General features: G+C 36.0%; 1 protein-coding gene and 1 long non-coding RNA gene across 3 annotated transcripts; one reads left to right on the top strand and one right to left on the bottom strand.

The window, feature by feature from the left end:
* Positions 1-245: 245 nt before the first annotated feature.
* On the top strand, positions 246-25875 carry LOC127846629 (uncharacterized). The gene is made up of 5 exons (XM_052378058.1): positions 246-1014; positions 2612-2866; positions 16532-16684; positions 21223-21455; positions 25043-25875. Exons 1-5 carry the CDS (start codon positions 903-905, stop codon positions 25814-25816), a joined length of 1527 nt encoding a protein of 508 aa, XP_052234018.1. The 5' UTR covers positions 246-902; the 3' UTR covers positions 25817-25875.
* On the bottom strand, positions 2803-18406 carry LOC127846630 (uncharacterized). Of its 2 annotated transcripts, XR_008033588.1 has the most exons (5): positions 18261-18406; positions 17743-17914; positions 6942-6986; positions 6044-6161; positions 2819-2935 (listed from the first exon to the last, which is right to left on the bottom strand). It is a non-coding gene; the product is annotated as an uncharacterized LOC127846630 (long non-coding RNA). The 2 variants fall into 2 exon arrangements; XR_008033587.1 differs by lacking the exon at positions 6044-6161 and having other exon boundaries at positions 2803-2935.
* Positions 25876-26898: the final 1023 nt, after the last annotated feature.

Here is a 26898-nt window from a genome sequence, read left to right as displayed (position 1 = left end):
GTTTCTATATGTAAAGTGAATGATCAAAGTCAATTACATTCAATTATGTTTAAAAGCATACATACTTACCAAGTACTTGTATTTTATTTAAGAAGTGTATTTGTTACAACAACGCATTGACAATAATTGTACACCATACATGTTCGCTTTCTTCCCAATTGCGATTGGAAAAATTAGCAAATCGTTACCGACTGAATGTATAGATATTGACACGCCACGCTGACTTATTTGAAACTACTGTCCATCTTCGCGTGTGGTGTGTGTGGAGGACTCTATTTAAGATATAAACACGGAACTTACCGTTTGCAACCCACAAACTTGGAGTTATCAAAGAAAAAATTATAGATGCTAGATCTATATTGGGTATAAACTTTTCAAAAGATATTTAGTTTATGTGCGTACAAATTTAAATGTGACTATTATAAATAATGGGCGGCAATATTAGTGATGGGTATAAAGACAGTGTTAGTAACTTGTGTTGTGATAAATTATAAATAAGACTGCTAAGGGTCATATATAAGATTTCTCGATGTTACTGAATGTGAATGTCATCAAATGTGTATTGCACTTTTTCTTTTCATGGAAAAGGTAAATGATGGTCATTTCAGAACCGCAAAAATTATTACAAAGTGAATCAATCGAACTCATTTATATTTTGATATTTTAATGACAGGTCATGTCAAGCTTTTTTTTATTAAATCGAGTCAATGAATAGATGCATGTAATATATCAATTGATAGGTGCAATAACTGAATTACTACGGAACGTCGTTTAAATATTATAAACTGGTGTTACAGTAGAGGTAAACGGCAGGCGCTAAATTACCCAACTTTTTATAATCGTGTTAGTGACAGTGCTTTTATAGCTTTATTGTATTTGTGAAAATTAATATAAAGGATGAAATGGCTAAACTTGAGTGGTATGCCCAACTTAAAGTTTTTTCGCTAGGCCAGTGTTTGTTGGTGATTGCAAAGCTGCCGTTTCTAGAAGCATTGACTCAAGACCTTAAAACATGTAAGTATTGTGCATTTAAACTTAAATGTTGATTTATTTTTGTCTTATTTCTTTTGAATTTATATTATACAGACAGACAGACAGACAGACAGTTTATTCAGAACGTATACACAATTAAATCTTCTTCATAATCAAATATACACATTAATTTCAGTCACGTAATTAAGTATATTAACATAACAATACATAACATAAAATGGTCATTTTTAGAATATGAATATGAATAAACACACTCAATTCTAAGAATACGTAAATTATATCGAAGCGGTAATTAATTATTATAATTACAGATAGGAAAAAATTACACTACATGAAGCATATTTCTATTATGATGAAGAGTTATTAAATTAAGAACATTTCAATAACAACATGTGCACAACCTTAACCAAGCAGATTAATATGTAATACAAAGACATGATAATAAAATCATGAAAAATACACGCCCAGTCTATGAACGAGTCTGATTTGGCAATTTAATTTAATATTTACATACAATTATTGGCATTTTTATTGGTTTGCGTGACGGAAATTCTGTAATTAAAAATAAAAACAATAAGCAAAATGAGTCGACTTGTTGCTTACGGAGAAAAACACAATAATAAATATAGATTTTTAATACAATTATTTTTTTGTTTAAGTAATCTTCAACTTTTTCTAGTTTTTGTTTTTAGAATTCTTATTTTATTTAATTTAGTAGAGATTAATTCATGCGCTGTTATTAATATGAAAAATAGCAGGTTCTATTTTCAAAGACTCTTATCAATGCTTTGAGTTTACCTTTTAATTAATTAATAAAAAAAAAAAGTTTGCGCATTGTCACTTAAATATTTAAGTGTGTTTTTATGTACTTCACTATGTTTATGCATTTAGATAAGTCCATCGTTATCATGGTTTACTTTACCGGTATACAGATTCGCAGTTGTTATAATACATTCGTGTTAACTCTTTCAGTGCGGGAACCGAATTTTGAAGGCCTTTGCAAACAGTTTGGATCCAGATGAGACGCCACAGAACGTGGCGTCTCATCTGTATCCAAACAGTTTGCTATTCTGATAGTATTTTTTGAAAAAAAATCGAAGAAATGCTCATTGTAGAAATTCAGCAGACGACATTTTAGCAGACGATAAATTTCCCAGCATGCAAAGGGTTAAAGCTTTGCATCTGTAAAACAATGCACATATCATATGCATGGACAATGCCTGATTTCAGACCGATATTTATAATAAATATATGAACAATACAAAATTATTCTCAGGCGGAGTGCATTGTACTGCAGAAGTAATCATGACGGACTCAATGTATTCTTAATTTTTGAATGAATAAGAAGTTCATGCATCTCAAGATTATCTTTCATGTCGTCTCGTACTTATTTTATACAAAAATATTGGCGCAAATATATTAAAAACAAACATTTACCAAATATTGCAACATGCGAGTATTTGCTTTCTCAAATGTGTCATACTTGCTTGGTTAAAATGCATTTCGCTTACTTTCGTACGATATATTTCTAATGGTGTTCGTTGTTTTATTAAATTAAACAATTTCACGATTGTAACCACTCATAAGTATTTCAAATGTCAGGCCCTTTTGTTTCCAGACACCAGTTGCAATGACGTCATCGACATGGAGACACAGAAGGTGCACCAGGCGGCGTTGGAGCTCTCCATCAGCAGCGCCACCAACAGTGACTCCCGGGTCTCGTGTGACTTCACGATACGCACCGGCATCGGGAGTCATGTGATGTTCTACTTCACCGAGCTCTACCTGGGGTCGCCAAACCGCACTGAGCGCGTGGACAGAGCTTGCCTCGAGCCTCGTGACGTCAACGGCCCGTATGAAAGCGTCCCCACAGGTGCGTCGGCTTTTTTAAGAATTTACGCCACTAATATTAATTTTGCTACGTCAAGAGAGCCATGCCTTTCTACAAAAGAACACAATAAGTTGTGTTTGTCTATTTTATTTAAAAGTGGATCTGATTAGAGATGGTAAAACACTTAAGAAATAAGGTTTCGAGTTACGAGGTCAATATCATGTCTTCTTTCAACGGACGCCTCACATTACATTCGAAGTAAAAGTATAAATTCATTAACCCATTTATGCCTAGTAGACTCTCCCATTCTTCAAAATTGGATCAATTTATTTCCAAAATTAGGGATGTCTAGTATATTTATTTCTATATTTAGAATATTTCTTAGAAATTCATTTAAGCAAACAGCGCAGACCCGGATGAGACGCCGCATCATGCGGCGTCTCATCTGGGTCTACGCTGTTTGCCAAGACCTTTTTGCTAGACGATAGGCATAAATGGTTTAAGATTTGTCCATTCTAGGTTCAATGTTTTAATGATTCAGTTGGATGAGTTTAATCGGACAGAACATATTGTTTTTATTCCGTCATGCATATAGTACAACTTTAGTCTTCACCTTACATACATATCATATATAACATGCAAATTCTTTGAATTGATATCCCCCGCAAAATATTTTTGTGCAAATTCCTTGATATACGGTTTAATCTCTCAAAAGTTTCCTGTTTAAATCTTGTATCGTATCTGGGATATAGCCTGGAATAGTTATATCATACAAAAACAACAAAGGCCAATAACTCTTAATTAAGAGAGTGTATGGTTATGGTTCATGTGCATAGACCCTTTTCCATTGATCTGTATACACATATGAAGTTGCATGTTAAACTGTTGCATCGTTTCTGAAATATAGCCCTGAAAAGTTCCATGATACAAAACAACAAAGGGCAATAACTCTTATTTAAGCAAGTGAAAGATTATGGTTCAAAAGCATGGCACTTCTCCTCATTAATATCAATACACCCATGAAGTGTCATGTTGAAGTTTTGCATGGAATCTGAGATATAGCCCTGAAAAGTTACGTCAAATGAAAAAATAGCATTAACTCTTATTAAAGAAGTATAGGGCTATGATTATTTTGCATGGCACATAAACTCATTGATATCTATTCACCTATGAAGTTTTATGTTGATATCATATAAAGTTTCTGAGATATATCCCTAAAATGTTTTGTGACAGACGGACGGACGGACAGCCAATTCTATATCCTTCCGCCTTAACCGGTGGATAAAAATGTCACGTGTAAAGGTAGTGGTCGTAACACATAGTTATACAAAATAACATTTAATGGACTCGCATAAATATGTGTTTTGTTTATGAGTGTTATTTTTCATCAAACAAACCAAGATTGTTAAGAACATAATATATCGTAATTCAATAAGAAAAATCTTAGACATTAAATAATTTAATTTCTGGACTAAAAACAGTGAACATATACGCAGTAACTTCGAACACACAAATCTTTATGTTCTTGTATGTTCACGTACTAAAAAGTTCGTATCTATAAGTGATTTATTTTGTTGAGTAGGTCAGTTGGATTTGTTTCTTGAGATTTTTTTAATGATGTCTGTAGAAAAAAAGTTAAAAAATGCTTTCTTGCTAGCTAAATTAGAATAAACGCGAAATTCAATTTTTCTAATTGCATTCCATCCACATAATTGAAAATGCTCTCATAAAACTGCTCTCTAAAAGGTCTTGAAATAGACGTGCTGGATCATTCTAAACAAGTCATCGGTCCAGATTGTATTATACAAACATAAAACAGCCATAAATCGCTTCCCAACATCACTGCAAATGCCCGGTTTAATTTCTCTCCATTAATGAAACACGAAGCATTAACGAGCGTACGGATGATTATTTGATGAATTTGGTTGTTAATTGTATACATATCGATCCGTCCGTGCTCATTTGATAGATTCAATCACGTGTCAAATTTGCCTGGAGTCGGAATACACTCAACATTGAAAGTTGCGTTGTATAAACTAGAAAGAGGGTGTTCGTTTAAATGGGATTTATGGTCAACTCCTTTAATGTTTAATCCGTGAATACTCGCTTTTCAACGATATCTGATTATATGAGCCTCGCTTGGTGAAAAGGGGGGTTAATGAATGTGCGTAAAGTATCGTTTCAGGCTAATCAGGGACGTCACTTTCCGCTTTTATGATTTTTTGTGTTTAAATAAAGTCTCTTATATGCAAAAATCTAATTTAGGCAGAAAGTGCCGTCCCTGATTAGCCTGTGCAGACTGCACAGGCTAATCTGGGACGACACTTTACGCACATGCATTATGCCCAGTTTTCTCAGAACACGACTCATATCAGCGTCACTATATGACAAAACGAAGGTGATCGTGAAACTGACTAAGCTCTCCGGCATTTCAAAATAATTACTTGGTTCTAAAATATTTGGTGCAAACTGAATATTCATCACCGACTCATTGAAGGAATCTAGTTAATACGTATATTAAATATTCTAGAGGCATCATCATATTTCGAATGTAGTTCACAAGTTAGCAAAACGTAATTATTTTACCGATGTCAATGTGCTCATACCATTAAGATGATCATTGCAAACGATTGCTGAATTTCAAATTTTCATTTTCATTCATAGTTGTGGAAATGGTGAAATAAATGACGAATGTGTAGCCACACACCACGCTAGTATTGCAGAATGAAAGAATGGGTGGGTCACATACGGCGTCACATTGATCATATCGCGCTTTCAGTCGCTAATTTACGACGCAAATCCTGAAATATTGTTAGCTCTTAACATAATGAAGTCAGCAAAGCTTTTAGGATTGTCTTTAAACGTGAATACCTTTGTCCGTTAAAAAATTTGACTCTACATATGAAGATTATAAGATTAAAATTAGCTTTGACAGATATGTATTTTAGTATATTAAGATAATTATTGGACATTCCATCGATACGTGTAACGTTAAAATACATTCAAATTCCACATGCAAGATTTGGTATCGTAAACTGAAAAAGCAAATAGAAGAACTTGTGCATGCAGCATTAAAAAAAAATAGTAGCCTGTGATTAAGCATTATCAATACTAATTGTATTTTAAACGAAACTTTTAGGTGAATGTCTTTTCATTTAAATATACTCAACTATACCATACACAATATTATTTTATTGTAAGGGACAAAGGTATACGTACCGATACACTATGGCATTGCTATGCTGTCATGACCCTTGGGCAACGCTGACGTTTGCAGTGGTATATTAATATCGGCTGAGGAAATGACAAACCCTAAACACCAATTTCCACACCTAGCCTATGGGGAAAATATCATGGCATAAACATGGTTTGATCTGTTTCACTGAAATTAACGTGCTTTGGCCAGAAGCATGCTTCATAATTCGTCTGATATTAATTGCAAGATGCGGTTATTCGTAAAACTAATAGCAGACGTCTGCAGGCAATACATTACTGAAACGAGGTATTAAGAACGTGATTATTGAAACATTTCTGTAATGATTCTGGCAATGTTCTTGTGGCCAAAGTGTGCTGAAGCAAATAATGAACTATTTACTAACTTATTGTAAACACAGTTGCAGATGAGGCTATCAGAATCGATATAAGCGGATCCAGGCGGGTTGGGAACACCCCGCGCGCGCGCCTCCCAAATATTTCTGGGCCATCTAGATACAAGCACATACCGATTGAAAAACTTTGAAACTCATGTTTATAGTTTAACTCACTTCATTCGCGAACATGCACAAAAACATATAATGTTTCATACATAAAACTAAACTTACATAAAGCGGGTAAACAGTTGGGGAAATGGCCGCGCCTTTGGCGACTGCTGTTAACAGGGATTACAATTCCTACTTCTATCCCTCTAAAAAAAATCTCTGACACAAATTTCTTAGCGAAATATCTTAGCGGGTCACACAGGTCCTGTTAACAAAAGTCGCAGCGAGTAAAGTTGAGATATAGAGCGAATATTATTACGATATAAACGCTAATCACTTTCTTGTCAATATGGCTGGAAAGTGAGCGGCATTTTAAAAATTAATAAAAGTAATAAAGGATATAAATCGGCGAAAAATACCTTTCTCGACAGGTCGCCATCTTGTTTGTCACGCGATTACCCCCTCTGAAAACAATAAAAGCATTCGTGTTACAAAGTTAGTATCACAAAGCAATATTCAACATAAATATTAGCTATATCATAAGTCAATATCTCAAACCAATAGCTTCTATAGAAATATGACAAGTTTTATCACGTGTATTTGTAAAACATGATAAGCCGTTAAAGACATTTAATCCGATCAAAATCACTGGATAAGGGTCTGGTTACTTTACGAGGCATTAAATGCGACTTTCAGATGATCCGCCTCGGGAGACAGTCAAGTGAGCGCCTTTAAATGTTGTAGTATAGTTTTATACACGAACCAATTAAAAAATACGTGACAATTAAATGTTTGATTGTTTAAATGATTAACAAAAACAGTTTTTGTCTATTGTTGTGTAATTCTCAGTTACATTATTCTCCGTTTGACAGTTGTTGTTTTAAAAACATCATTCCTGTGAAAAATGCCGTTTAATTCGGCGAAGTACTGCATGCATAGAGTTCCATATTTGGGATTGTCTTATTTAAAATTTTTACTTGATGTATGGATGGTTGACAACAGGAACGTACCAATGCGTTAAATTCAAATGTCATTTTGTATCGTCTGGTTTTCAACCCACGCTATCAAGGGATGTTATCGTGATTACCACAAAGTCACTCGCGATGGGTCACTCCCATGACCTCTGTGTGTTGAAATTTTTAAAGGTACCGTCAACCAAGAATGACGAAAAAAGAAAAGTTCTAAAATACCGTATTTTTTACAATGATTAGTTTATATTGATAAAATATAACGACTGGTATATTACATTACATAGAAAAAGGTTCATATTTTCATTATATTCGGTAATAAAATTTCATCGCGAAAATAGGTGACATAACGATATACACACTATAAATAACGCAAACAGATTGATCACTTTATATATAAAATATATACAATTCACTACGCATGCACAATTTGCATTCCTGGATTTACCACGTGACGATAATGATCAATCTACAGGCGTTGTTTATATTTAACTGGTAGTTACCTGGTAGACATACCCAGTAAAATTTATTACCGAATATAATGAAAATATGAAAACTTAACAACATTTTTTTCAAGTTATGTAATATACCAGTCGTGATATTATAATCAATATAAACTATTCATTTAAAAAAAATCGGAATTGTACTACTTTTCTTTTCTTCGTCGTCGTGGTTGACGGTACCTTTAAAGACTGTTTCCTCTACTATGAAAGGTGCTATGGCACATTCGATATACGCACCTCACAACCTATCCGTTTAAGTACATCTTATTTTTCGACAGAAGGTATTTTGTAATTCTTTACGGATAGTCAACCTAAACCCAAAGGCAAATGTCCGCTCTCATTACTTGCGTGTGCTTAACTGTTTGACGATTATCACGTTCAATGTTAAATCTGAACAGTTGCATCATTTTTTATGGAATAGTTTTTAAATTTCTTTGATATAGATTCTTCCATGTGTAATCACATACATTCCTCATTGAAAGGACGAAAATTAACGATTTCTAACAATAAACTGTTTAGTTCTTGAAAACATGTCACAATGCCGATACTGAGTTCGAGAAATGATAAAACCAGTGCAGCGTGTGTAGGCTTTGCGGTAACAGGTCGGTCTATCAGATAATCAGATGGAATAAATGCTCCATGTTCGTTAAACAATTTGTTTAACAATTAACAATTAAGAGCCTTCTCTCTTTCATATTGCATTCTCACAAAAATCATCTATGAGTAAAAATGCATAAACATTTGTTGTTAGTTTGACGCATGTGTATGTATATGTATTTATGATTGATTTATTGTTTTTGACGATGAGCTGTATATGCTTAAGTCGCAAATAAACTATCTGTTAAACGAACTACTTTGACTTTTTTAAAGAGATTAAATTCAAACTGCAAATATGTGATGACGTTGGCTATAACGTGAACATAGGCATGACTTTTGCTCTCATCCCCAGTGGACACATCATTCCTGAGTTATTTGACCTTTAGTATACATGACAAACCGGTGCAAGAATCTTAAGATAATTTTCGGTAAAGCCCTAGTTTATGTAGCGAGATATCCTATGTTGGTAGCGTGATGAAAGGTCTTTACGGCAATGGATACACACGGGGGCAAGATGTTGTAATCGATCCATTTGTCACACCAGCGCTGCCAAGTGGAAACCGTCGCGAGCATAATTCGTGGTGTGCACGATTACAACTTGTTCGCGATACTTGTAAATACAATAGTTAATTGATATACATGTACATGCATTCCCGAATGGATGCAATTCTAGATATTGAATATCACCAAAATATATGAATTGTTGGCAGTTGACGGACAATATTGTAAAGTATTCTGTTAAGGGAAGCATATACCAACTATATTGGTAAATATACTACATAAAACATGTATTTTTGTTAATGGATTTAGTGTTGTCTTTTCGGTGAATACGCTGTAATCTGCAGCTCGTCTGAGGCAGCCAAACACATTAGCGTTTGCTCGAGAATTTTAATTAAACCGCATTTTATCAAACATTTTCAAACATATGTAAACCAAGAAATAAAAATCATTGCTCGTGAACATTTTACCCCAACAAGTAATCTCGAAAACATTAAGTATATAACGATTTTCGAACTTTAAATCGATAAGTTCATGTGCATCTCACAGCTAGCGACGCGTCAATCTCCACGCAAAGTTTTCGTTCCATGCTTTCACATACAATCTCTGCCATCACAAGAAAAAACTCCTACCAGATTTGGTAGGATTTCATTAAAATTTTGTGTAAGTATTATATTATGAAAATTAGTATAATTTGTCAGATTTTGAAAACAGTGTATAAGTTTTGGTTCATAATTAAAAAATACCTATATTAAATAAAGTAAAAATAACAACGGGAAAATTGTTGAACCACGTGGCTCGGCTATCATCACGTGGTTGGTTATGAAGGCAGGGATGGGATCCACCTATGCTGTTTCATGTCAAATCTCTGTTCGTAAAGTGGCAACGCGTCTAAGATATTGACATGTATAAACCGTTTGAAGTTATCAAATGTACATTGTGTTGTGAGATATCCATATTTACATGTGGTTCATACAACTTCGTGCTAAGCGTATTGGAACATTCACTGTATTTAATTCATTCTCGCAATCAAAACAATATCACTGGAAAAACACTATTAACTTTTTTTAAGGACGCATTTCTTTCTTTAAAGTACTTTGAATTATCGTCCATGGACTTACTGGAACTGTAAAAGCACCTCGTCTGAACGACAGAGATAGCCACTTTGGAACATAAATACCGCTACTTTAACATCAATCATAAAACATTTAAGGTCGCCATGTTGTAATTGATATGGAATTCGCCTAACGACCGGGAAGTCATTGGTTCGATCCCCACTGCGGGAGCATTCTTTAGATCTTCCACAAAGACACCAAGTACTTGTTCTATGCTCAGGAAACGTCATCGAGAGCATTTAAATAAGCCAGAGGCTTTCAATGCAATCGAGCTAAAATAAATAGGTTTAAACTAAACTAATCATAAATCATATATTCGAAAGTTGACCGTTAACAGCACGTGTTTATACCCTGTTTTGCTACGGTGCATGTCGGACCGTATTTGGTACAAAAACGAATATGGTACAAGTTTGTACCATATTCGGCCGAATATGGTACAACTGTCTAATTGTACCATATACGTATCTGCAGTTTTGGGGTAAAATGCCTGACCGAATATGGTACAAACTTGTACCATATTCGGATGAAAAATGTACCACATTCGTTCCGAATATGATACACACTCATCATCGTAATCATCATCATCATCATCATCGTTATCTCATCATCATCATCATCATCATCATCATCGTTATCTCATCATCATCATCATCATCATCATCATCATCATCATCATCATCATCATCATCATCACATCAATTATCAACACCCCAATGATCATCATCGTTGTTATCTTTACCAACACCACCATCATCATCACCATCAAAACCAACATCATCATATCCATTATCATGATCGTAATGGTGATCACAAAAGTTTTTTTTGTGATGATAATGACAGCGATGTTTTCGGTCGATAATGAGGATGTTGTGATGATGATGACGACGATGAGAATATCATCATCATCATCGGCCAATAAACATCGCCATCATCATCATCACAAATATTTTGTTATCATCATCATCATTATCATCATCGTCGGCCGATAAACATCGCCGTCATCATCATCTAAAAACTTATCATCATCATTATAACCATCATCATCGTCCGATAAACATCGCTGTCATCATCATCCCAAAACGTTTGTTATCATCATCATCATCATCATTATCATCATCATCATCATCATCACCACAATCATCAAACCCCAATCATCATAACCACTGTCATCATCATCACCAATACCATCATCATCACAATTTTTTTACCATCATCATCATCACAAATGTTTTGTCATCATCATCATCACATATTCATTTTACATTTTGTATTTTATAATTTGTTTCATTCAAGAGATTCAACAAACTTGTACTTTTTTCATTTATTGGTATACTGACAGGATTTTTCAAAGTAATATTGAAGAACATAGAACAGCATTTAAATTTTAATCCAACTGTAGCATTTTGACAAGACATAATATACATATATACATTCATTTTAGTAGCAGCCAAAATATCCCAAATGTGCTTCGTAAAAAGTTACCAGTAAATGAGCAAATGACAACAAATTTCCGGTAGAAGAACATAATCATCAATCACAAAAATAACATAACAGGTTTCCAAACACCGATATACATGTATATTTCACCTGTAATGTCTGTACATGACATCTATGATATCATACCAACCGATTCCACTAACACGCAAACGCAGCCATGCGTTTGCCCATTTTGGCCCCTTGATGATTCCTTTTATTGCCGAAATAAGACCGCTGTTTCTGCCCGCTCTTGTTAATAGGAAACGAACGCTAACAGGATTTCTGTTACTAGTATCTAGTCCAATATCCGGCCGAATGTAAATTCTAGGTGTTTGCAAACTCATTGACCTTATTAAATCTCTAAAGGGTTTGCCGACCTTCGCCAACACAAACTGGATTGACGGGTTTGATTGTATGCAGAACTTAAAAATTTCAACTTGAATGTGAAGTGGTAACATCAGAAATGGAAAAGTCGTTCGCTTCTGTGCCCTCCTATTGTTTATCATATCTTGAAGCTCTTTCAGGGCTGAACACACAGAGACGTCACCGTTGTCGCCAGAGTCACCGTTGTCGCCGGAGTCACCGTTGTCGCCAGACGCAGCGTTGTCGCCGGAGTCACCGTTGTCGCCGGAGTCACCGTTGTCGCTGGAGTCACCGTTGTCGCCGGAGTCACCGTTGTCGCAAGAGTCACCGTTGTCGCCAGACGCAGCGTTGTCGCCAGATGCAGTGTTGTCGCCAGACGCAGCGTTGTCGCCGGAGTCACCGTTGTCGCCAGACGCAGCGTTGTCGCCGGAGTCACCGTTGTCGCCGGAGTCACCGTTGTCGCTGGAGTCACCGTTGTCGCCGGAGTCACCGTTGTCGCAAGAGTCACCGTTGTCGCCAGACGCAGCGTTGTCGCCAGATGCAGTGTTGTCGCCAGACGCAGCGGTGTCGCCGGAGTCACCGTTGTCGCCAGAGTCACCGTTGTCGCCAGACGCAGCGTTGTCGCCTGACGCAGCGTTGTCGCCAGACGCAGCGCTGTCGCCAGAGTCACCGTTGTCATACGACTGTTCTAAGCGTGATATTATGTCCTTGTACACGCGTTGATTGATACGGATACTAACGTAATGCATGCCAAATCCTTCTGGGAAATACCCCAATGCAATTGTTCCAACATCACCATCGAACTTTCCATCTGCTGACACAATTGATGAGTGTTCTAGTCCTCGGGTAGAAACTACCAGGCACTGCAAATTATATTCTCTCATAAGTGCAATGAGCGTGAGGTTGTCGCCGTATGTCCCATTCTTAGACATATTCTTAACGTATTCATCAAATGTTTCATCATAGACAAAAGTTTCATAGAAATATCTGTTTTCTACAATGTGATGGACTGCTTCCTTACGTAAAGCATCTACGTCTTTGTATATACCAATTTTACCAAGTTGATGCGATATAGCAGCAAATTGACAATTTCCATCCGGATTTGGGTCCATGGCAATATTCACCCCATCCAACAACTGCAGATGTTCATGGTGTGTTAAAACATGATAGTACTTAGTTCTGTGATTTTGTTTCTCTGAGCGGTTCTGTTTTAATGAATGTTTTTTAATTTTTCGTTGTTTCTCTAACGCAACAGTTAGGCTAGTCATGTTTTCGACCCCAACCGATTTGCTTACGAATCCAAGTTCGGGTTTGTTCGGTACTTGAAATGACACGATATAAACACCATTTCGTTTTACTTTTTCTACCTTGCCTTCGATAACATATCTTTTGGTTGGCACCCTGGATTTTCGAAAGGGATAGCGAATTAATACTGTCTCTCCTACTTTGTACTTGCTTGGGGAAGTTGCGTTTTTCAACAGCGACCTGTAAGCCTTTTTATTTGCTCGCCGTATGGTTTTCTTTATTTCACGAGGTAAAAACATGACTTCTTCCGTAGTAGGCTTCAAAGGGCGTGAGACCCCCAAGAACTCGTTTGAAACTTGTGTTTATGGCATAGGCTAAATCTTGAAGCCCTTCGACCCAGTTAAATCCACGTTTACTTTTTGTTGCAAATAGAATCTTGGCCTTTATAACACTGTTTGACCTTTCACACTTGCCCTGTGATTGAGGATGATACGGCCTACTATTGATCATTTTGATGTTGTACTTGTTCAACAAAAGTTTCATACTAGGGCCTTTAAATTCCAGTCCGTTGTCACATTGGATGATGTCAGGGGCAAGGTTAACCATCAACACGTCCTCTAATGCCTTTGCAACTTCACGCGAACTCTTCGTTTTCAGGGGTTTTGGCATAACGTACCTAGAATAAACGTCCACGACTTGTAGAATATAACTGTATGTGGACCCCTTGTAGCTAACACTTTGATTTTTCATGTTAATTATGTCAATCTGCCATCTTTTGCCTGGTTCCTCTTCTGTAATTGTCTTTGGCTTTGGCTTGTTTGTAAATCTCGGATACTTCTCATGGTAATACTTGCTATTGTACAGTATTTCAAGGATAGCTTGTTCCGAGAACCCCGTGTAATTTACTTTCAGTTTGTTGTAAATAACCCTTGCTCCACATCCTTTGTTTTCCATGAACATCTTCTCAACAAATCTAGGAAGATCTTCTTTCACAAGGACTTGCTTTCCGCCACACAATAAAGAACCCCGGTCACCAAGCTCGAAGTCCTTACGTTTTCTAATCATGGCCAAACAATTATTCTCTTCAGGTGTCCGTTTCTTCACAGGGACATCGAACGATCCGTTTAAACATCTGACAATAATGTCGTACTTCGACCTGGGCAAGCACCCTAATTGCTTCCTTTTTCTCCTAATTGCTTCCTTCATCTGAAATAATATAATAAGTTATTATACATTTATACTTCATTAGTTAATAGAGCTTGTATTGAACACCGCGTGTCGAAAACGAATGTCTCACGACATGAGCTGAGCTAAAATCACTCGTCTGATAGCTCCGCTAAAATTTACAATCCGAACTTCCGGGCAATATGCGCAATGAAAGTAGCAAGTACTTCATGTAAAGTTTCATTGAAATCCAACCGAATTCAAATTCAGGGGAAAAATAGCGGGCAAACTTATGGCGGTCAACGGACAAACGGTCTGTAGAAACCAATGCTACGTGGATGGAAGGGATATAAAGAAGGGGCCCTGGGGGCCTAGGTCGCTCACCAGAAGTCACGACTAGGCAGGGTTCGAAGGTCAAAGACCTATAAACTCCATAAAATTTAAAATGTTCAAATCTACAGATTACAGGAGCTCGATCTGATTTTGGTGGAAAATACACTTTCGAAAAAATGACTGTAGCTTAAATATTTTAGCAGTTTAGGAGTTACGCACCCGGAAGGAATGCCACGGATAATTGGATAGACGGACGGACAACTGCAAATGCACTCTGAGGGGGGGGGGGGGGGGGGCATAAAACATAAAAATCAATGCATGTTAAAACATCAATGCATATTAAGACAACTGAAAATTAAAATTATGTACAGTACTTACTGTCAAGAATTCTTTTGAAGTTTGAAGAAAGTTTGGATTTCAATTCTTTCTAGTCGAAAATCACAACTTTTCTTGCCGACCGCCAAGTCAAATATGGTTACTGACTTCTGAGTAAGACTCGTGTGCAAAATTCCCGCCTTTTTAAAGCGGCACGTTATCAAAGAAAAAATCGGAAACTTCAAAGCTTTGTCGGCTTCTCAGCAATATGACGTCGGAACGACAAATCAACTTTACAAAGTAATGTTTAGGAATACAGTCACACCTGTCTAAAGCAGCCAGTCAAACATCCTTATTTTTGGAGAGATATATTCATTTAAAAGAGCTCAAAATCTCTTAAATCGGATTTTGGTGAAAATACACTTTCGAAAAAAAAAGTTTTAAAAATTTGAAAATTGCTATTAATGATCTCCACGAAAGTATCTGGCCCGCCCGGGAATCGAACCCAGGCCGCCTGCGTGCCAATCTGACGCGCAACCGACTGAGCTAGCCGGCGAAATAATTACACAACCAGCAAAATCCATGTAAAGTGTGGTTAGGTTAGCTGTTTCTGTTACTGCTAGTTACGACGACGACGACGACGACGACGACGATGATGATGATGATGATGATGATGATGATGATGATGATGATGATGATGATGATGATGATGATGATACTTTTGTCACTTCCAATATTAGGTTAATACAATGTATTTGAGTTTGAAAAAAAGTTTACACATCGGCAGACTATTTCATTTATTAAGAAATACATAATTTATGTACCATATACGTAGGCCATTTTCATTTTTATGAGTTTTTTTGGTATGTACCAAATACGTTTTGGCGAGCATAGAAAAACTTATTCCAACCGAATATGGTACAATGTTTGTACCATATTCGGTCGAAAATTGTACCATCTTCGGTCCGAGTATGGTACATTTGTACCATATTCGGCCGAATATGGTACAAATGTACCATATTCGTTTTTGTACCAAATACGGTCCGACAGTGCCATCTACCCAAGGAACTGTAAAATTTGCATGATGTCGCAAAATTCTCATCTTTTATTCTGCACACGTGTATGTTAATGTAATCAAACATAAAAAGAGCCGAAAAACTAAATATACGGCGTCAGATGGCCACATGACTTATAGGTGCATGCTTTTCCATTGATCATAAACTACTACATAATGTTATTTAGGAGAATTACTAAAATGTTCTAATTTTTCAATCGTGATTATCGATTAAAATAAAAAATAAAGATAGACCTATTGTGCGTAATGGTTCGCGTACATTATTGACAAAACTATCAAATTCAAGGAAGTGTATCATTATCAACTTAGAAACCGGAAATTCGAAATTGAATGAAACTGTCTGCTTGTAAATTGCAGGCATGCGTCCAATTATTTGCTCCAAAACGGAAGTGGAAATAGGGAGTAAAGTGTACGCAACAACCGGAAATGCCTTATCACTGCGATTTTACAGAAATCGAGGATTCGGAATCGATGTGCATTTCAAGATTGTTTTTGCAGCATTTCGACTAGGTAAGAATTAGAAAGCGATACAAGTCCTTGTTACCGTCCCTAAAAATTAATTATCTTCAATAGCCCCTGTCCGTTAAAGATAATGCATAATAATTTTATGTAAGTGTCGTTGTACTATACTTTATCTTTCAAAATTCTATAGATAAGGATTCATTAAAAGTGTTGACCTTACAACAACATTTCACATCTGTGTTGTGTCGGCCAGGCTTTGGTCTATAAATAAGTTAGATGAATACAATTACACTCGTAAAACACTAAAGAAATGCACTAAAATACTATATAGTCGTCTTACGTCTTCGGTCTCAACTGTTTGATTTTTATTCATCGCTAAGGTCTTGCCTTAACCTGCGTTAATATGCGCTCGAATCGCTTTATCATATTTAAAAATGTTAATTATTATTAATATATTAATATATTATTTAAAAACTATATTGATATATGGTCCCTGATTCATTCTATGATTCACTAAATAAAGCATCGAATTCCAGTCAATGCGTGTTTAAAGGTGACTGAAACCCGTAAATTTCCCACTATTACTCCCGTTCGGCTGTCCCGGTAAGTAATGAGTTGACAAACCGATGTCGTATCAGTGTTGACAAAGGTCTGATTATTCACGAGATTCCATTAGATTACAGATCTCCCAGGAAATATTCGGGAGAACTGAACGAGCGGTAGAGCATATTGACATGAGCGAAAACAACCTGTCTCAGATGCGAAGTTTATTTTTTATAGCATTTGCTAAGTAATTGTCGGCGAATAGAATTGTTGCCGCAACAGTAAATAAAGACATCTTTAATGAGCTGTGTTTTTATTGTCTGTGTGTTTTTGTTTAATTCAGAGGAGACGCCGTTTGAAATGAATGATTCAATTGTGCGTGCTTACTTAAATCATTGTTTTATTTCCATGCATTTAAGTCTCGCCCTGGGAAAACAGGGCTTAATAGATGCTCGTCAGATGTCGTCCAAGTTTAGCAAATGGAATCTGCACAAGATCACCAGGGACGACGCTTTCAGTCTAAACTGAATTTTGCTAATAGTCTTTAATAAGATGAACAATACCATAACAACGCAGAGTGTCGTTTGCCGGAATCCACAGTTGGGTTGTTTAATCTCGCATGCCACGTTTTTTTATTCGCTGTAAAATGAGACTCAAAACTTTGATCCGCTCATTTTGACCTCCAATATTATTTAACAGTTTTCACTGCGGAATTCGTATTTTGTCAATAAGAGGCTTTAACACAGAGCAAAACACGTTGTGTGAATGACATAAATAAACACGCGGTGCACGGATATATATGAGACGCTTTCTGAGAAAACTGGGCTTTATGCATGTGCGAAAAGTGTCATCTCAGATTAGACTGTACAGTCCGCACAGGCTAATCTGGGATGACACTTTCCGCTTTAATGGTATTTTTCATTTAAATGAAGTCTCTTCTACACGAAAATCCAGTTAAAACGGAAAGTGTCGTTCCTGATTAGCCTGTGCGGACTGCACAGGCTAATCTAGGACGACACTTTACGCACATGCATTATGCCCAGTTTTTGCAGAACACGAATCATATATTTATCAAACAAACACTGAGGCACGTGATAATTGAAGAGTTTCTTCCTTATTTGAACTCGTGATCCGACATGTTTTGTGGAGTTTTCAAGCAGGATCTTATTTGTTCACGGCCCATTGTAGTGTATACATATTCCCGTCATATAGAATATTGTCAATTAGAATGACATCTCTCCAGATGACAGATTGCTCTTATCGTGAGGAGATGTTCTGAAAAGGGTCATTGTGTTTATCTGTCAGTGCCTTCGTAAGCGACCAAGAATGAAATATTCAGTTGGCACATCGGTGCATTCAAATCATCCCCTCCGAGAAAAGTAGATGCCGTTGATTAAACCCGTAAATACATGTATCGTGTCTTCTAACCTATGATACAACAGAACTGCCCGAGGTTATAGCAAAGGTTAAATAGAAAGTAGTAGTAGTAGTGGTAGTAGTAGTAGTAGTAGTAGTAGTAGTAGTAGTAGTAGTAGTAGTAGTAGTAGTAGTAGTAGTAGTAGTAGTAGTTGTAGTGGTGGTGGTAGTAGTAGTAGAAGTAGTAGTAGTAGTAGCAGTAGTAGTAGTAGTAGAAGTAGAAGTAGTAGTAGTAGTAGTTGTAGTAGTAGTAGTAGTAGTAGTAGTAGTAGTAGTAGTAGTAGTAGTAGTAGTAGTAGTAGTAGTAGTAGTAGTAGTAGTAGTAGTCGTAGTGGTAGTAGTAGTAGCAGTCGAAGTCGTAGTAGTAGAAGTAGTAGTAGTAGTAGTAGTAGTAGTAGTAGTAGTAGTAGTAGTAGTAGTAGTAGTAGTAGTAGTAGTAGTAGTAGTAATAGTAGTATTAGTAGTAGTAGTAGTAGTAGTAGTAGTAGTAGTAGTAGTAGTAGTAGTAGTAGTAGAAGTAGTAGTAGTTGTAGTAGTAGTAGTAGAAGTAGTAGTAGTAGTAGTAGTAGTAGTAGTAGTAGTAGTAGTAGTAGTAGTAGTAGTAGTAGTAGTAGTAGTAGTAGTAGTAGTAGTAGTAGTAGTAGTAATTGTTGTTGTATATAGTTGTATTCGAAAAATACTCGGATTCCACACAACATATTTTTGTATTAAAAAAGTATCAAAACGTACACAAGTCATAGTTAAAAAGCAAGAAACTCAGAGGGATGTGTATTGTATTCAGTGTCACAGCCATCTATTGTCTCCCGGAAATGACACATTTGCCGGGGATTGCTGACTTTCAGTGGGGACTGCTTGATATTTATCGTTGATTAAATGCCCTTGTGTCAAAGCAGGCATCTGAATAATATCATCAATTACGCGCTAAATTTTCTATGGAAAGCTCGAAGAGGTACAAATTGCCCTGATTTAATATTCAGGAAATGTCACTGAACAGAATTATATCAAAATAAGCTTAATACCCAATGTGTCTCGTGATTTGTTGAGAAAAAATCGCACAGACTAATCAGAGACGACAAAGTCCGCTTTTTGGAATTTTTCGTTTGAAGGAAGTCTCTTTTAAACAAAAATCAAGTCTAATCGGAAAGTTACGTCCCTTATTTATTGAGGGACAGCACCGTCAAGGATGGGACTACTTTTTTCGAACAGCAATTAAGCCAAGTTTATTGAGTGGTAAGCTTGTTCGGACTGCTTCGTCTAGGATGGGACTACTCTTTACCCTATTATTATTATATTAAATTACGCTAAGTTTTCTCAGAACGAGTCTCATATTTTATCGTTTTCAACATAAATCGAGCAGGTGTTGCCCTTAAGTATTATTCTGTATATAAATTGACCTTGAACATTCTTTGGTGCATGAATTTAATAATAACATTCTTTGGTGTGGTTAAGTATCTCGTATTGAAGTGAATTGATCGTGAATTCGTCCTGGGCACTTCGGTTGTCTTTCGCCCATATGATTTATAGCAGCTGTGATGGATTCACTAATGAATTTAAGTAAATAAAGTCATAAATTACGAGTAAATATATTGAATTACCCTTGTCTGCTTATTTTGCTTTGCTGTTAGCATAGATGTGCGTCAAGGGAATGCTGATATTGCCTACTCTATGATGGCTGATTTTAGACCAGTACCAGGGGAGTTTGTTAAACGCCTTGATTGCTGAGTCGAGAAGATTGGATTCACTTGGGAATGGATATAAACATGAAAATGCAATCATAACCGTATTTCGTGTAATAATCATGTTACAAAAGTTGATGTCGATTCTGTAACGAGATGCATATATTTCGTATCAATTCCCAATTCAACGTCATGGTGGCTCATTATGTTCGAATGAAACGAAATGTAATGATAACTAATATTGCCATATAAACCGTGATCTTCATAATGCAAATATGTCTATAAATTTTATACGCAACGGATGTTTACAGCGTCATCGTTTTCCAATTAATGTCGCTATAAAACATAAAATTGCATAATTGGTGACACTGTTTCGTTTCCGAAAAAAAACGGTTTGTAATCGTATATGTCTGTAAATCAACAATTATGCCAAGGCATTGATTCAAGTTCACTTATCATCAGTAGAATTAGCAGTGAATGCATACGCGTTATAATTTGTATGTCCGTCCGTTCTTAAATATCGGATATAGCTGGTAAAATGCTATTATTTAAATTGATTTCCAATATAATTATAAAAGTGTGTTTCATCTTATTTTCCTTTCGATGAACAGTCCAATACATAAAATGCATACGTAACACATACTTTATTTTACTTCTCTTTATTAGAGATTAAAACAGCTTAAACAGCGTACGCTTTTTCTAATTACACCAACCAGTAATTAAGACATAGCATCTAATAAAAATGTAGTGTCTCTTTATTATTAATGGAATCTCAAAATAATAAAAACATCGGTTCTTTAACGAATTAACATCCCTTTCACCGTAAGTTAAAAAAAAATATTTAAAAAAATATACTCACTGCGTCTATTTAAGTGAAATAGCTATCTTAATTCTTAAGAAAAAGATTAAAAATAAAAAAGTCTTTAATTTGAAGATAATGGTCATTTCTAGGGTCGTGCAGGACGTCCGAGCGAAAGTGCAACAACGAGCGCTGCATCGCGCACGAGATCGTGTGCAACGGACACAACCCGTGCGGGGACCACTCGGACTGCCCGACGGGGCTCGAGCACCTGTCCAGCTGGGCAATGAGTGGCATTGTGATCCTGGGGCTGCTCTGCGGCGGCATCGTCATCATCATGGCCACCGTGTGCCTGCAGCGCGCCGGAAGTAAACGCTACGAAATGGTGCGTAGACTATTTAAGACGTTTTTTTTCGATTTTTTTTAACCGCCGTTGATGGGTCAATACATAATGGTGTGAAGTTCTGATGCGAAAAGAATTAAACAAGGCTTTAGCCCGAGTTGTTAAATAAGCATGCATTAGAAAGAAAAAAAGTATGTAAATTCACTAAATTGACCAATAAATATAGAGAATAAGAAACCTTTTTAGTATTTTCATAAAATGGAAAATGTTTGTGCAATTGAAATAGGAACTTTATTATGCCGTGTGAAGTTCCAAGTTTATTTTAAGCCCAGTTAATACATAACATGAAAATATGAGCCAAAATTACACAAAAATACATCGTTAGCTACATAATTGAATGGGCTTCATATTATTCAGCAAACGTGATATATTTTTTGCATTTCAATGGAGAGACTATTTAAATGAACACATACGCACAAAATTAAACCATTTAGGTAAAGGGGAAACATCCACTATTTTAATGTACATATAAACAATCACGAAAGACATTTCATACAATTCAACTGTTTCAAAATATCTTTAAAGAGAGATTATACGATTTTGTCAAATATTTATTAATTAATATAAAATGTGTAAAAAAACTTATTAAACATATATTTCATTATAAATTAAAATAAAAGTTCAGAAGAAAATGTGTCGAATAATGCGAAATATGTAGGAAAATATGTACGAAATATCTTCGTCACAATCGACTCGGGGCGCTAATTTGTCTTTGCTGCATTTTATGAAATTCGTCTTCAATTTATAATTTTTCTTGCCTATTTTGTTTTATTGTTACATATTTTATCAATATATTACAATTTAACACATATACAAAATCGTATAATTTCGCTTTAACGAACATAGTTTCATGCACGTATTTGTATCATGATGTTGTACGGTGGGGGCTTCATTTTGCGTTTTTCCTGCGGAGTTGAACAAGTTTTTTTTGTTGTCACGCGTTTATTATGTGTTAATGAATAAATGTATAATGAAACTTATATGGGATATAAGGCAAGCTGTCATTGCATACCAAGTGTTTATATTGAACCCGATGACGTGTGTTATTTATCCGGTCCTAAGTAAGTTATCTAAGATGCACTTAACGAACTACCTTTGGTAGCATGCAGCACGTGGAATTTCAAAGAAAAACTTATCTTAAACTGTGACTTTCTTGAAAAAGTAAACACCCATAACGAACGATTAATATACGGTATGTCAAAAGGATTTAAATTCAACTCATAGGTAGAAATAAGAGAATTGTTTGGAATGGGTTTTATCAGATAATTTCTGAGAATGACGGTAATTAGGGGGACGATTTTGAGCGTATATGCTATTGATAATCAAAACAATTATGCGATGGAGGAACATACGGCAGAGAGAAATTAATGCTTTATTAATTGAATAATTTCAAAGAAAACAATCGACATGAATTAATAATCATACTACACGCATTGAAGGTGGGTATCGATCCAACGTCTTTCCGGTCGTATTCGTCTGTTTGCAAATTACAGGCGCGCAACTGCGGATGTATTCAAATTACTATCACGGCGTTCAAGCAACCGTTGTCAGGAAATTGTGGTAATTCTTTACAAATTATCGATAATTAAAACGGTTTTTCATTTCGCGATCAGAATGCATTTGAAATCCAAATTCCGTCTCCAGCAAAAATTTTATCGCCAGTATTAACTGCGTAGCCTGATGAAACATAAAACATAAGTCGTGTTCAACTTCGTTAATTATGGGGAAATTAAAGTGATGTTTTTATGAAGTGTCATGTTTAAAGAGCGTACATTCCTTTGCACAAATTTAACAAAACTTTGAGGAAAAAGCCTCGTTCTGGACAAACTGGTCTAATTACATGTGTCGTGTTCTGAGAAAACTGGGCATAATGCATGTGCGTTAAGTGTCGTCCCAGATTAGCCTGTGCAATCCGCACAGGCTAATCAGGGACGACACTTTCCGCTTTTATGGCATTTTTCGTTTAAATGATGTCTCTTCTTAGCAAAAATCCAATTTAGGCGGAAAGGGTCGTCCCTGATTAGCCTGTGCGGATTGCACAGGCTAATATGGGACGAAACTTTACGCACATGCATTATGCCCAGTTTTCTCAGAACGCGACTCACATGTTCGTTAAGTGTCGTCTCAGATAAGCCTGTGTTCTCGCTGAGACTTATAAGGGACGACACTTGCCGTCCAAACTGGATTTAAAATTTAGAATAGACTTCCTTTACACGAAAAATTCCATACGAGCGAAAAGTATCTCCCCTCATAAGCCTGTGTGGACTGGGACGACGCTTAAGGCACATACATTAAGCCCAGTATTTTGTCCCAGACAGAGGCTTATAGGAGCTTTATCGGACATAAATGAAAGAGCTGTTATGGCCAGAAGTAATGGAATTCACGACGTTCAAGTCAAGTCGAATTCAGTTTAACGTTTTTCTTATGTTATACCTCGTTATTCTTGAAAAATATTATCAGTACATACATTCATTAATAATTATTAATTAAGCACGTGTGATAAAGTTTTTTTTTAAATCATAGATCGGATTCATACGCTTGGCCCTAGAAAATTACTATATAATACAAAAAGTTAGTCCAGATAGCATTGCTATTTTATAAAAATATTGTAGATGTAATTCAGACTTTCGAAGGTTGAAATGGAACAGACTCGTTTATTTAAAGTAGAAAATATTCCAATAATGCTGTCATAGCCTTAATTTTTTAATGTATTGATGTTCAGTGTATTTTATTTACGAATTTTATGATCAAATTGCTTCCACGATCCTCATATTTTAAAACTTATTTAAGCTTGATCCCCGCTATCACAATTGTAAATGGTGTCTTAAAGGGGCCTTTACACGTTTTGGAAAATTGACACAATTATACAAAGTTGTTTCAGAATCGCAAATTTTCGTTTTAGTTATGCTTTTTGTGAGGAAACAGTCATACTGAACATTTACCAGGCTCTAAAATAGCCATTATATGCATCTTTTGACGATTTAAAGACCTGAAAATTATAAAGCATTGCAACGCGAAACGATCGAATAATTTGGAATGTTCTGTTGTTGTCGTTATATTTGGTGAAACTACGAGGATTGCTTATATAGAGTATAAAATACATGCAACATTGCATGAGTACGGATGGGCGAGTGGTCTAAATGGTAGACTTTTTACTCCAGGGTCAGTGTTTCGAGCCCTGTTGAGGGTTACTTTTTTATTTTTTTTATTTCATTCTTGATTGTTTACTGGAGCTTTTTAGATCCAATGTTTACATTTATCAATAAAGCGCATTCAATGACAAACTTCAAAACATGCCAAAATCTGTGGCCCTTTTTACATGGAACACATTGTGCTGGCTGTTATACCAAAAAAATAAAAATCGATAGTTTTGTTCAGTTTTGCATATAGGTCATTTAAGACAACAGGTTTAAGATGTTTCATTTAAGTCATTATGTTAACAATATCTTTTTATTTGTATAACATTCTTTTATATATTTTACAACGCCATTTATTTCGAATGCCATTTGTTGTTGCATACATTGAACTTCTTTTGTTAACCTCTACATGATTTATTTTATGTTTTGTAGGACGACATCATACTACCGACGAACGGCGATTTGCGTCACGAGTGTCCCCACGTTGAACTGAACGCGATACACGTGCCTTCAAGGCGCTCTACCGACCCCGATGGTGACGTCAGAAAATCGGAGCACAATGAGACGCAGGGGAATCAAGCCACCAACTGTGGCATTTCTAGCGATTTTGTGCCGCAGTTTGAAGATAATCTTGATTTAAATGGCGACAGGGAAAGATTATTGCATCATAAACATACGCGAGACATCGTTTATCCCCAGGAAACACTGGAAAATAAACGTGACCCGTTTATTTCCATGAGGTCTGAAAATCATACCCCTAAAAACTTATTCCAATCGGACGGTGATCTGATATTTTCCTCCGCCTACGGGCAACACATACCCGATCGGTACTCAGCAAACATGGCTCGTACTTCCACATTTCGGAGGCCAGATTCAGAAAATTCAAACCGACGTTTAGAAACGTCCGGCTATTTTGAGGACAAACATAGCAACCCCCGACTCTCAGGGCACTCACTTGTTATGTCCGACAGCGACAGCGGGAATGACGAGGATCGAGCTGATTGCGCGAGACCGCAGCGTTCATTACGTCATCAAGAGGGCGCTTTTCATGCCTCGACTGCTAGTGAGATTTTTAAAAGACAGAACATGGCGAAATTTGCGGAAGTTATGTCGCCTCCGCCTCTACATTATGGGACTTTAAAGAACATGACAAGTGCTTTAAAGATGAATACTAACGATGTTACGACAACAATCGCAACCTGTTAGTTTCCTAAAAACATTATATAGAACCAACCTGATTTTTCTTATTACTCAATTGTTTTAATGTGTCCAAATTTACTTAAATCTTTGTTATTAAATTGCATACGTTTATTCAGCGACTTGTTATGTAATTGATTAAAAAAACAAACAAATGAAGCGCGTGAGTGTGTTTGTGTGCGTCCGTTCGTGCTTGCGTACGTGCGCAGGTTCGTGCGTGCGTTCCTGCGTGCGTATAGATAGTTATCACCAATAAACGTTTATGATCGGCATCGAATAGCACTTTTCCAAAGCAAGTTAACCCATTTATGCCTAGTGGACTCTCCCATCTTTAAAAATGGGATCAATTTATTTCCAAAATTAGGGAGGTCTAGTATATTTATATCTATTTTTAAAATATTTTTTACAGAAATTTCTTTAAGCCACGGACTCTGCGGTTCAGTTAGCTTACTTTGTAAAGCACTTGCCGTGATAGCTAGAGGACCCGGTTTCTCGTCCCGCACTTAAGGCAGAATTATCCCCTACTGGCTATATACTTTATCTTTATAAATCTTTTAAAATGTCTTTATAAATATTTTGAAATAATCGGTGTCTTTTAATAACCATACTCGCACATGTACACACGCGCACGCACATGTACATACACGCAAAAAGAAGCTGTTTAAACAGTTAAAACTTTTAAATTAAACATTTAAATGTTCCGAATTTGCAAAAATATAATAACACTATACGTATTAAAGTGTTAACTTTAAAGTAAGGACTAACAACTACACATGTATATATATATCTTTATTAAAAGTGGTATACAAATACATGTCGTTTCGCAAATATAATTAAAAATATATTTGCAAGAATTTGTAATGAACATAAATTTTGGAATGCAAAAGTAATCTACACGCAAAAAAGTATACATTTATTTAAGAATGTACACATTTATACGCAAGACAAGTCATTTTGACGAGTCTACGATTTATTTTTATTTTTATTCCATATGTATATCCAACAACTAATCTAACCTCACATTTTTAAACACATATTTTAGTTATTAAAAATGCTTCGAGGTGATGCTCTGACACTTCTTGATAAAATTA

This window comes from Dreissena polymorpha, chromosome 9 (assembly GCF_020536995.1).
Source record: "Dreissena polymorpha isolate Duluth1 chromosome 9, UMN_Dpol_1.0, whole genome shotgun sequence".
Taxonomy (NCBI): domain Eukaryota; kingdom Metazoa; phylum Mollusca; class Bivalvia; order Myida; family Dreissenidae; genus Dreissena; species Dreissena polymorpha.
This window is presented reverse-complemented; position numbering and strand designations above follow the sequence as displayed.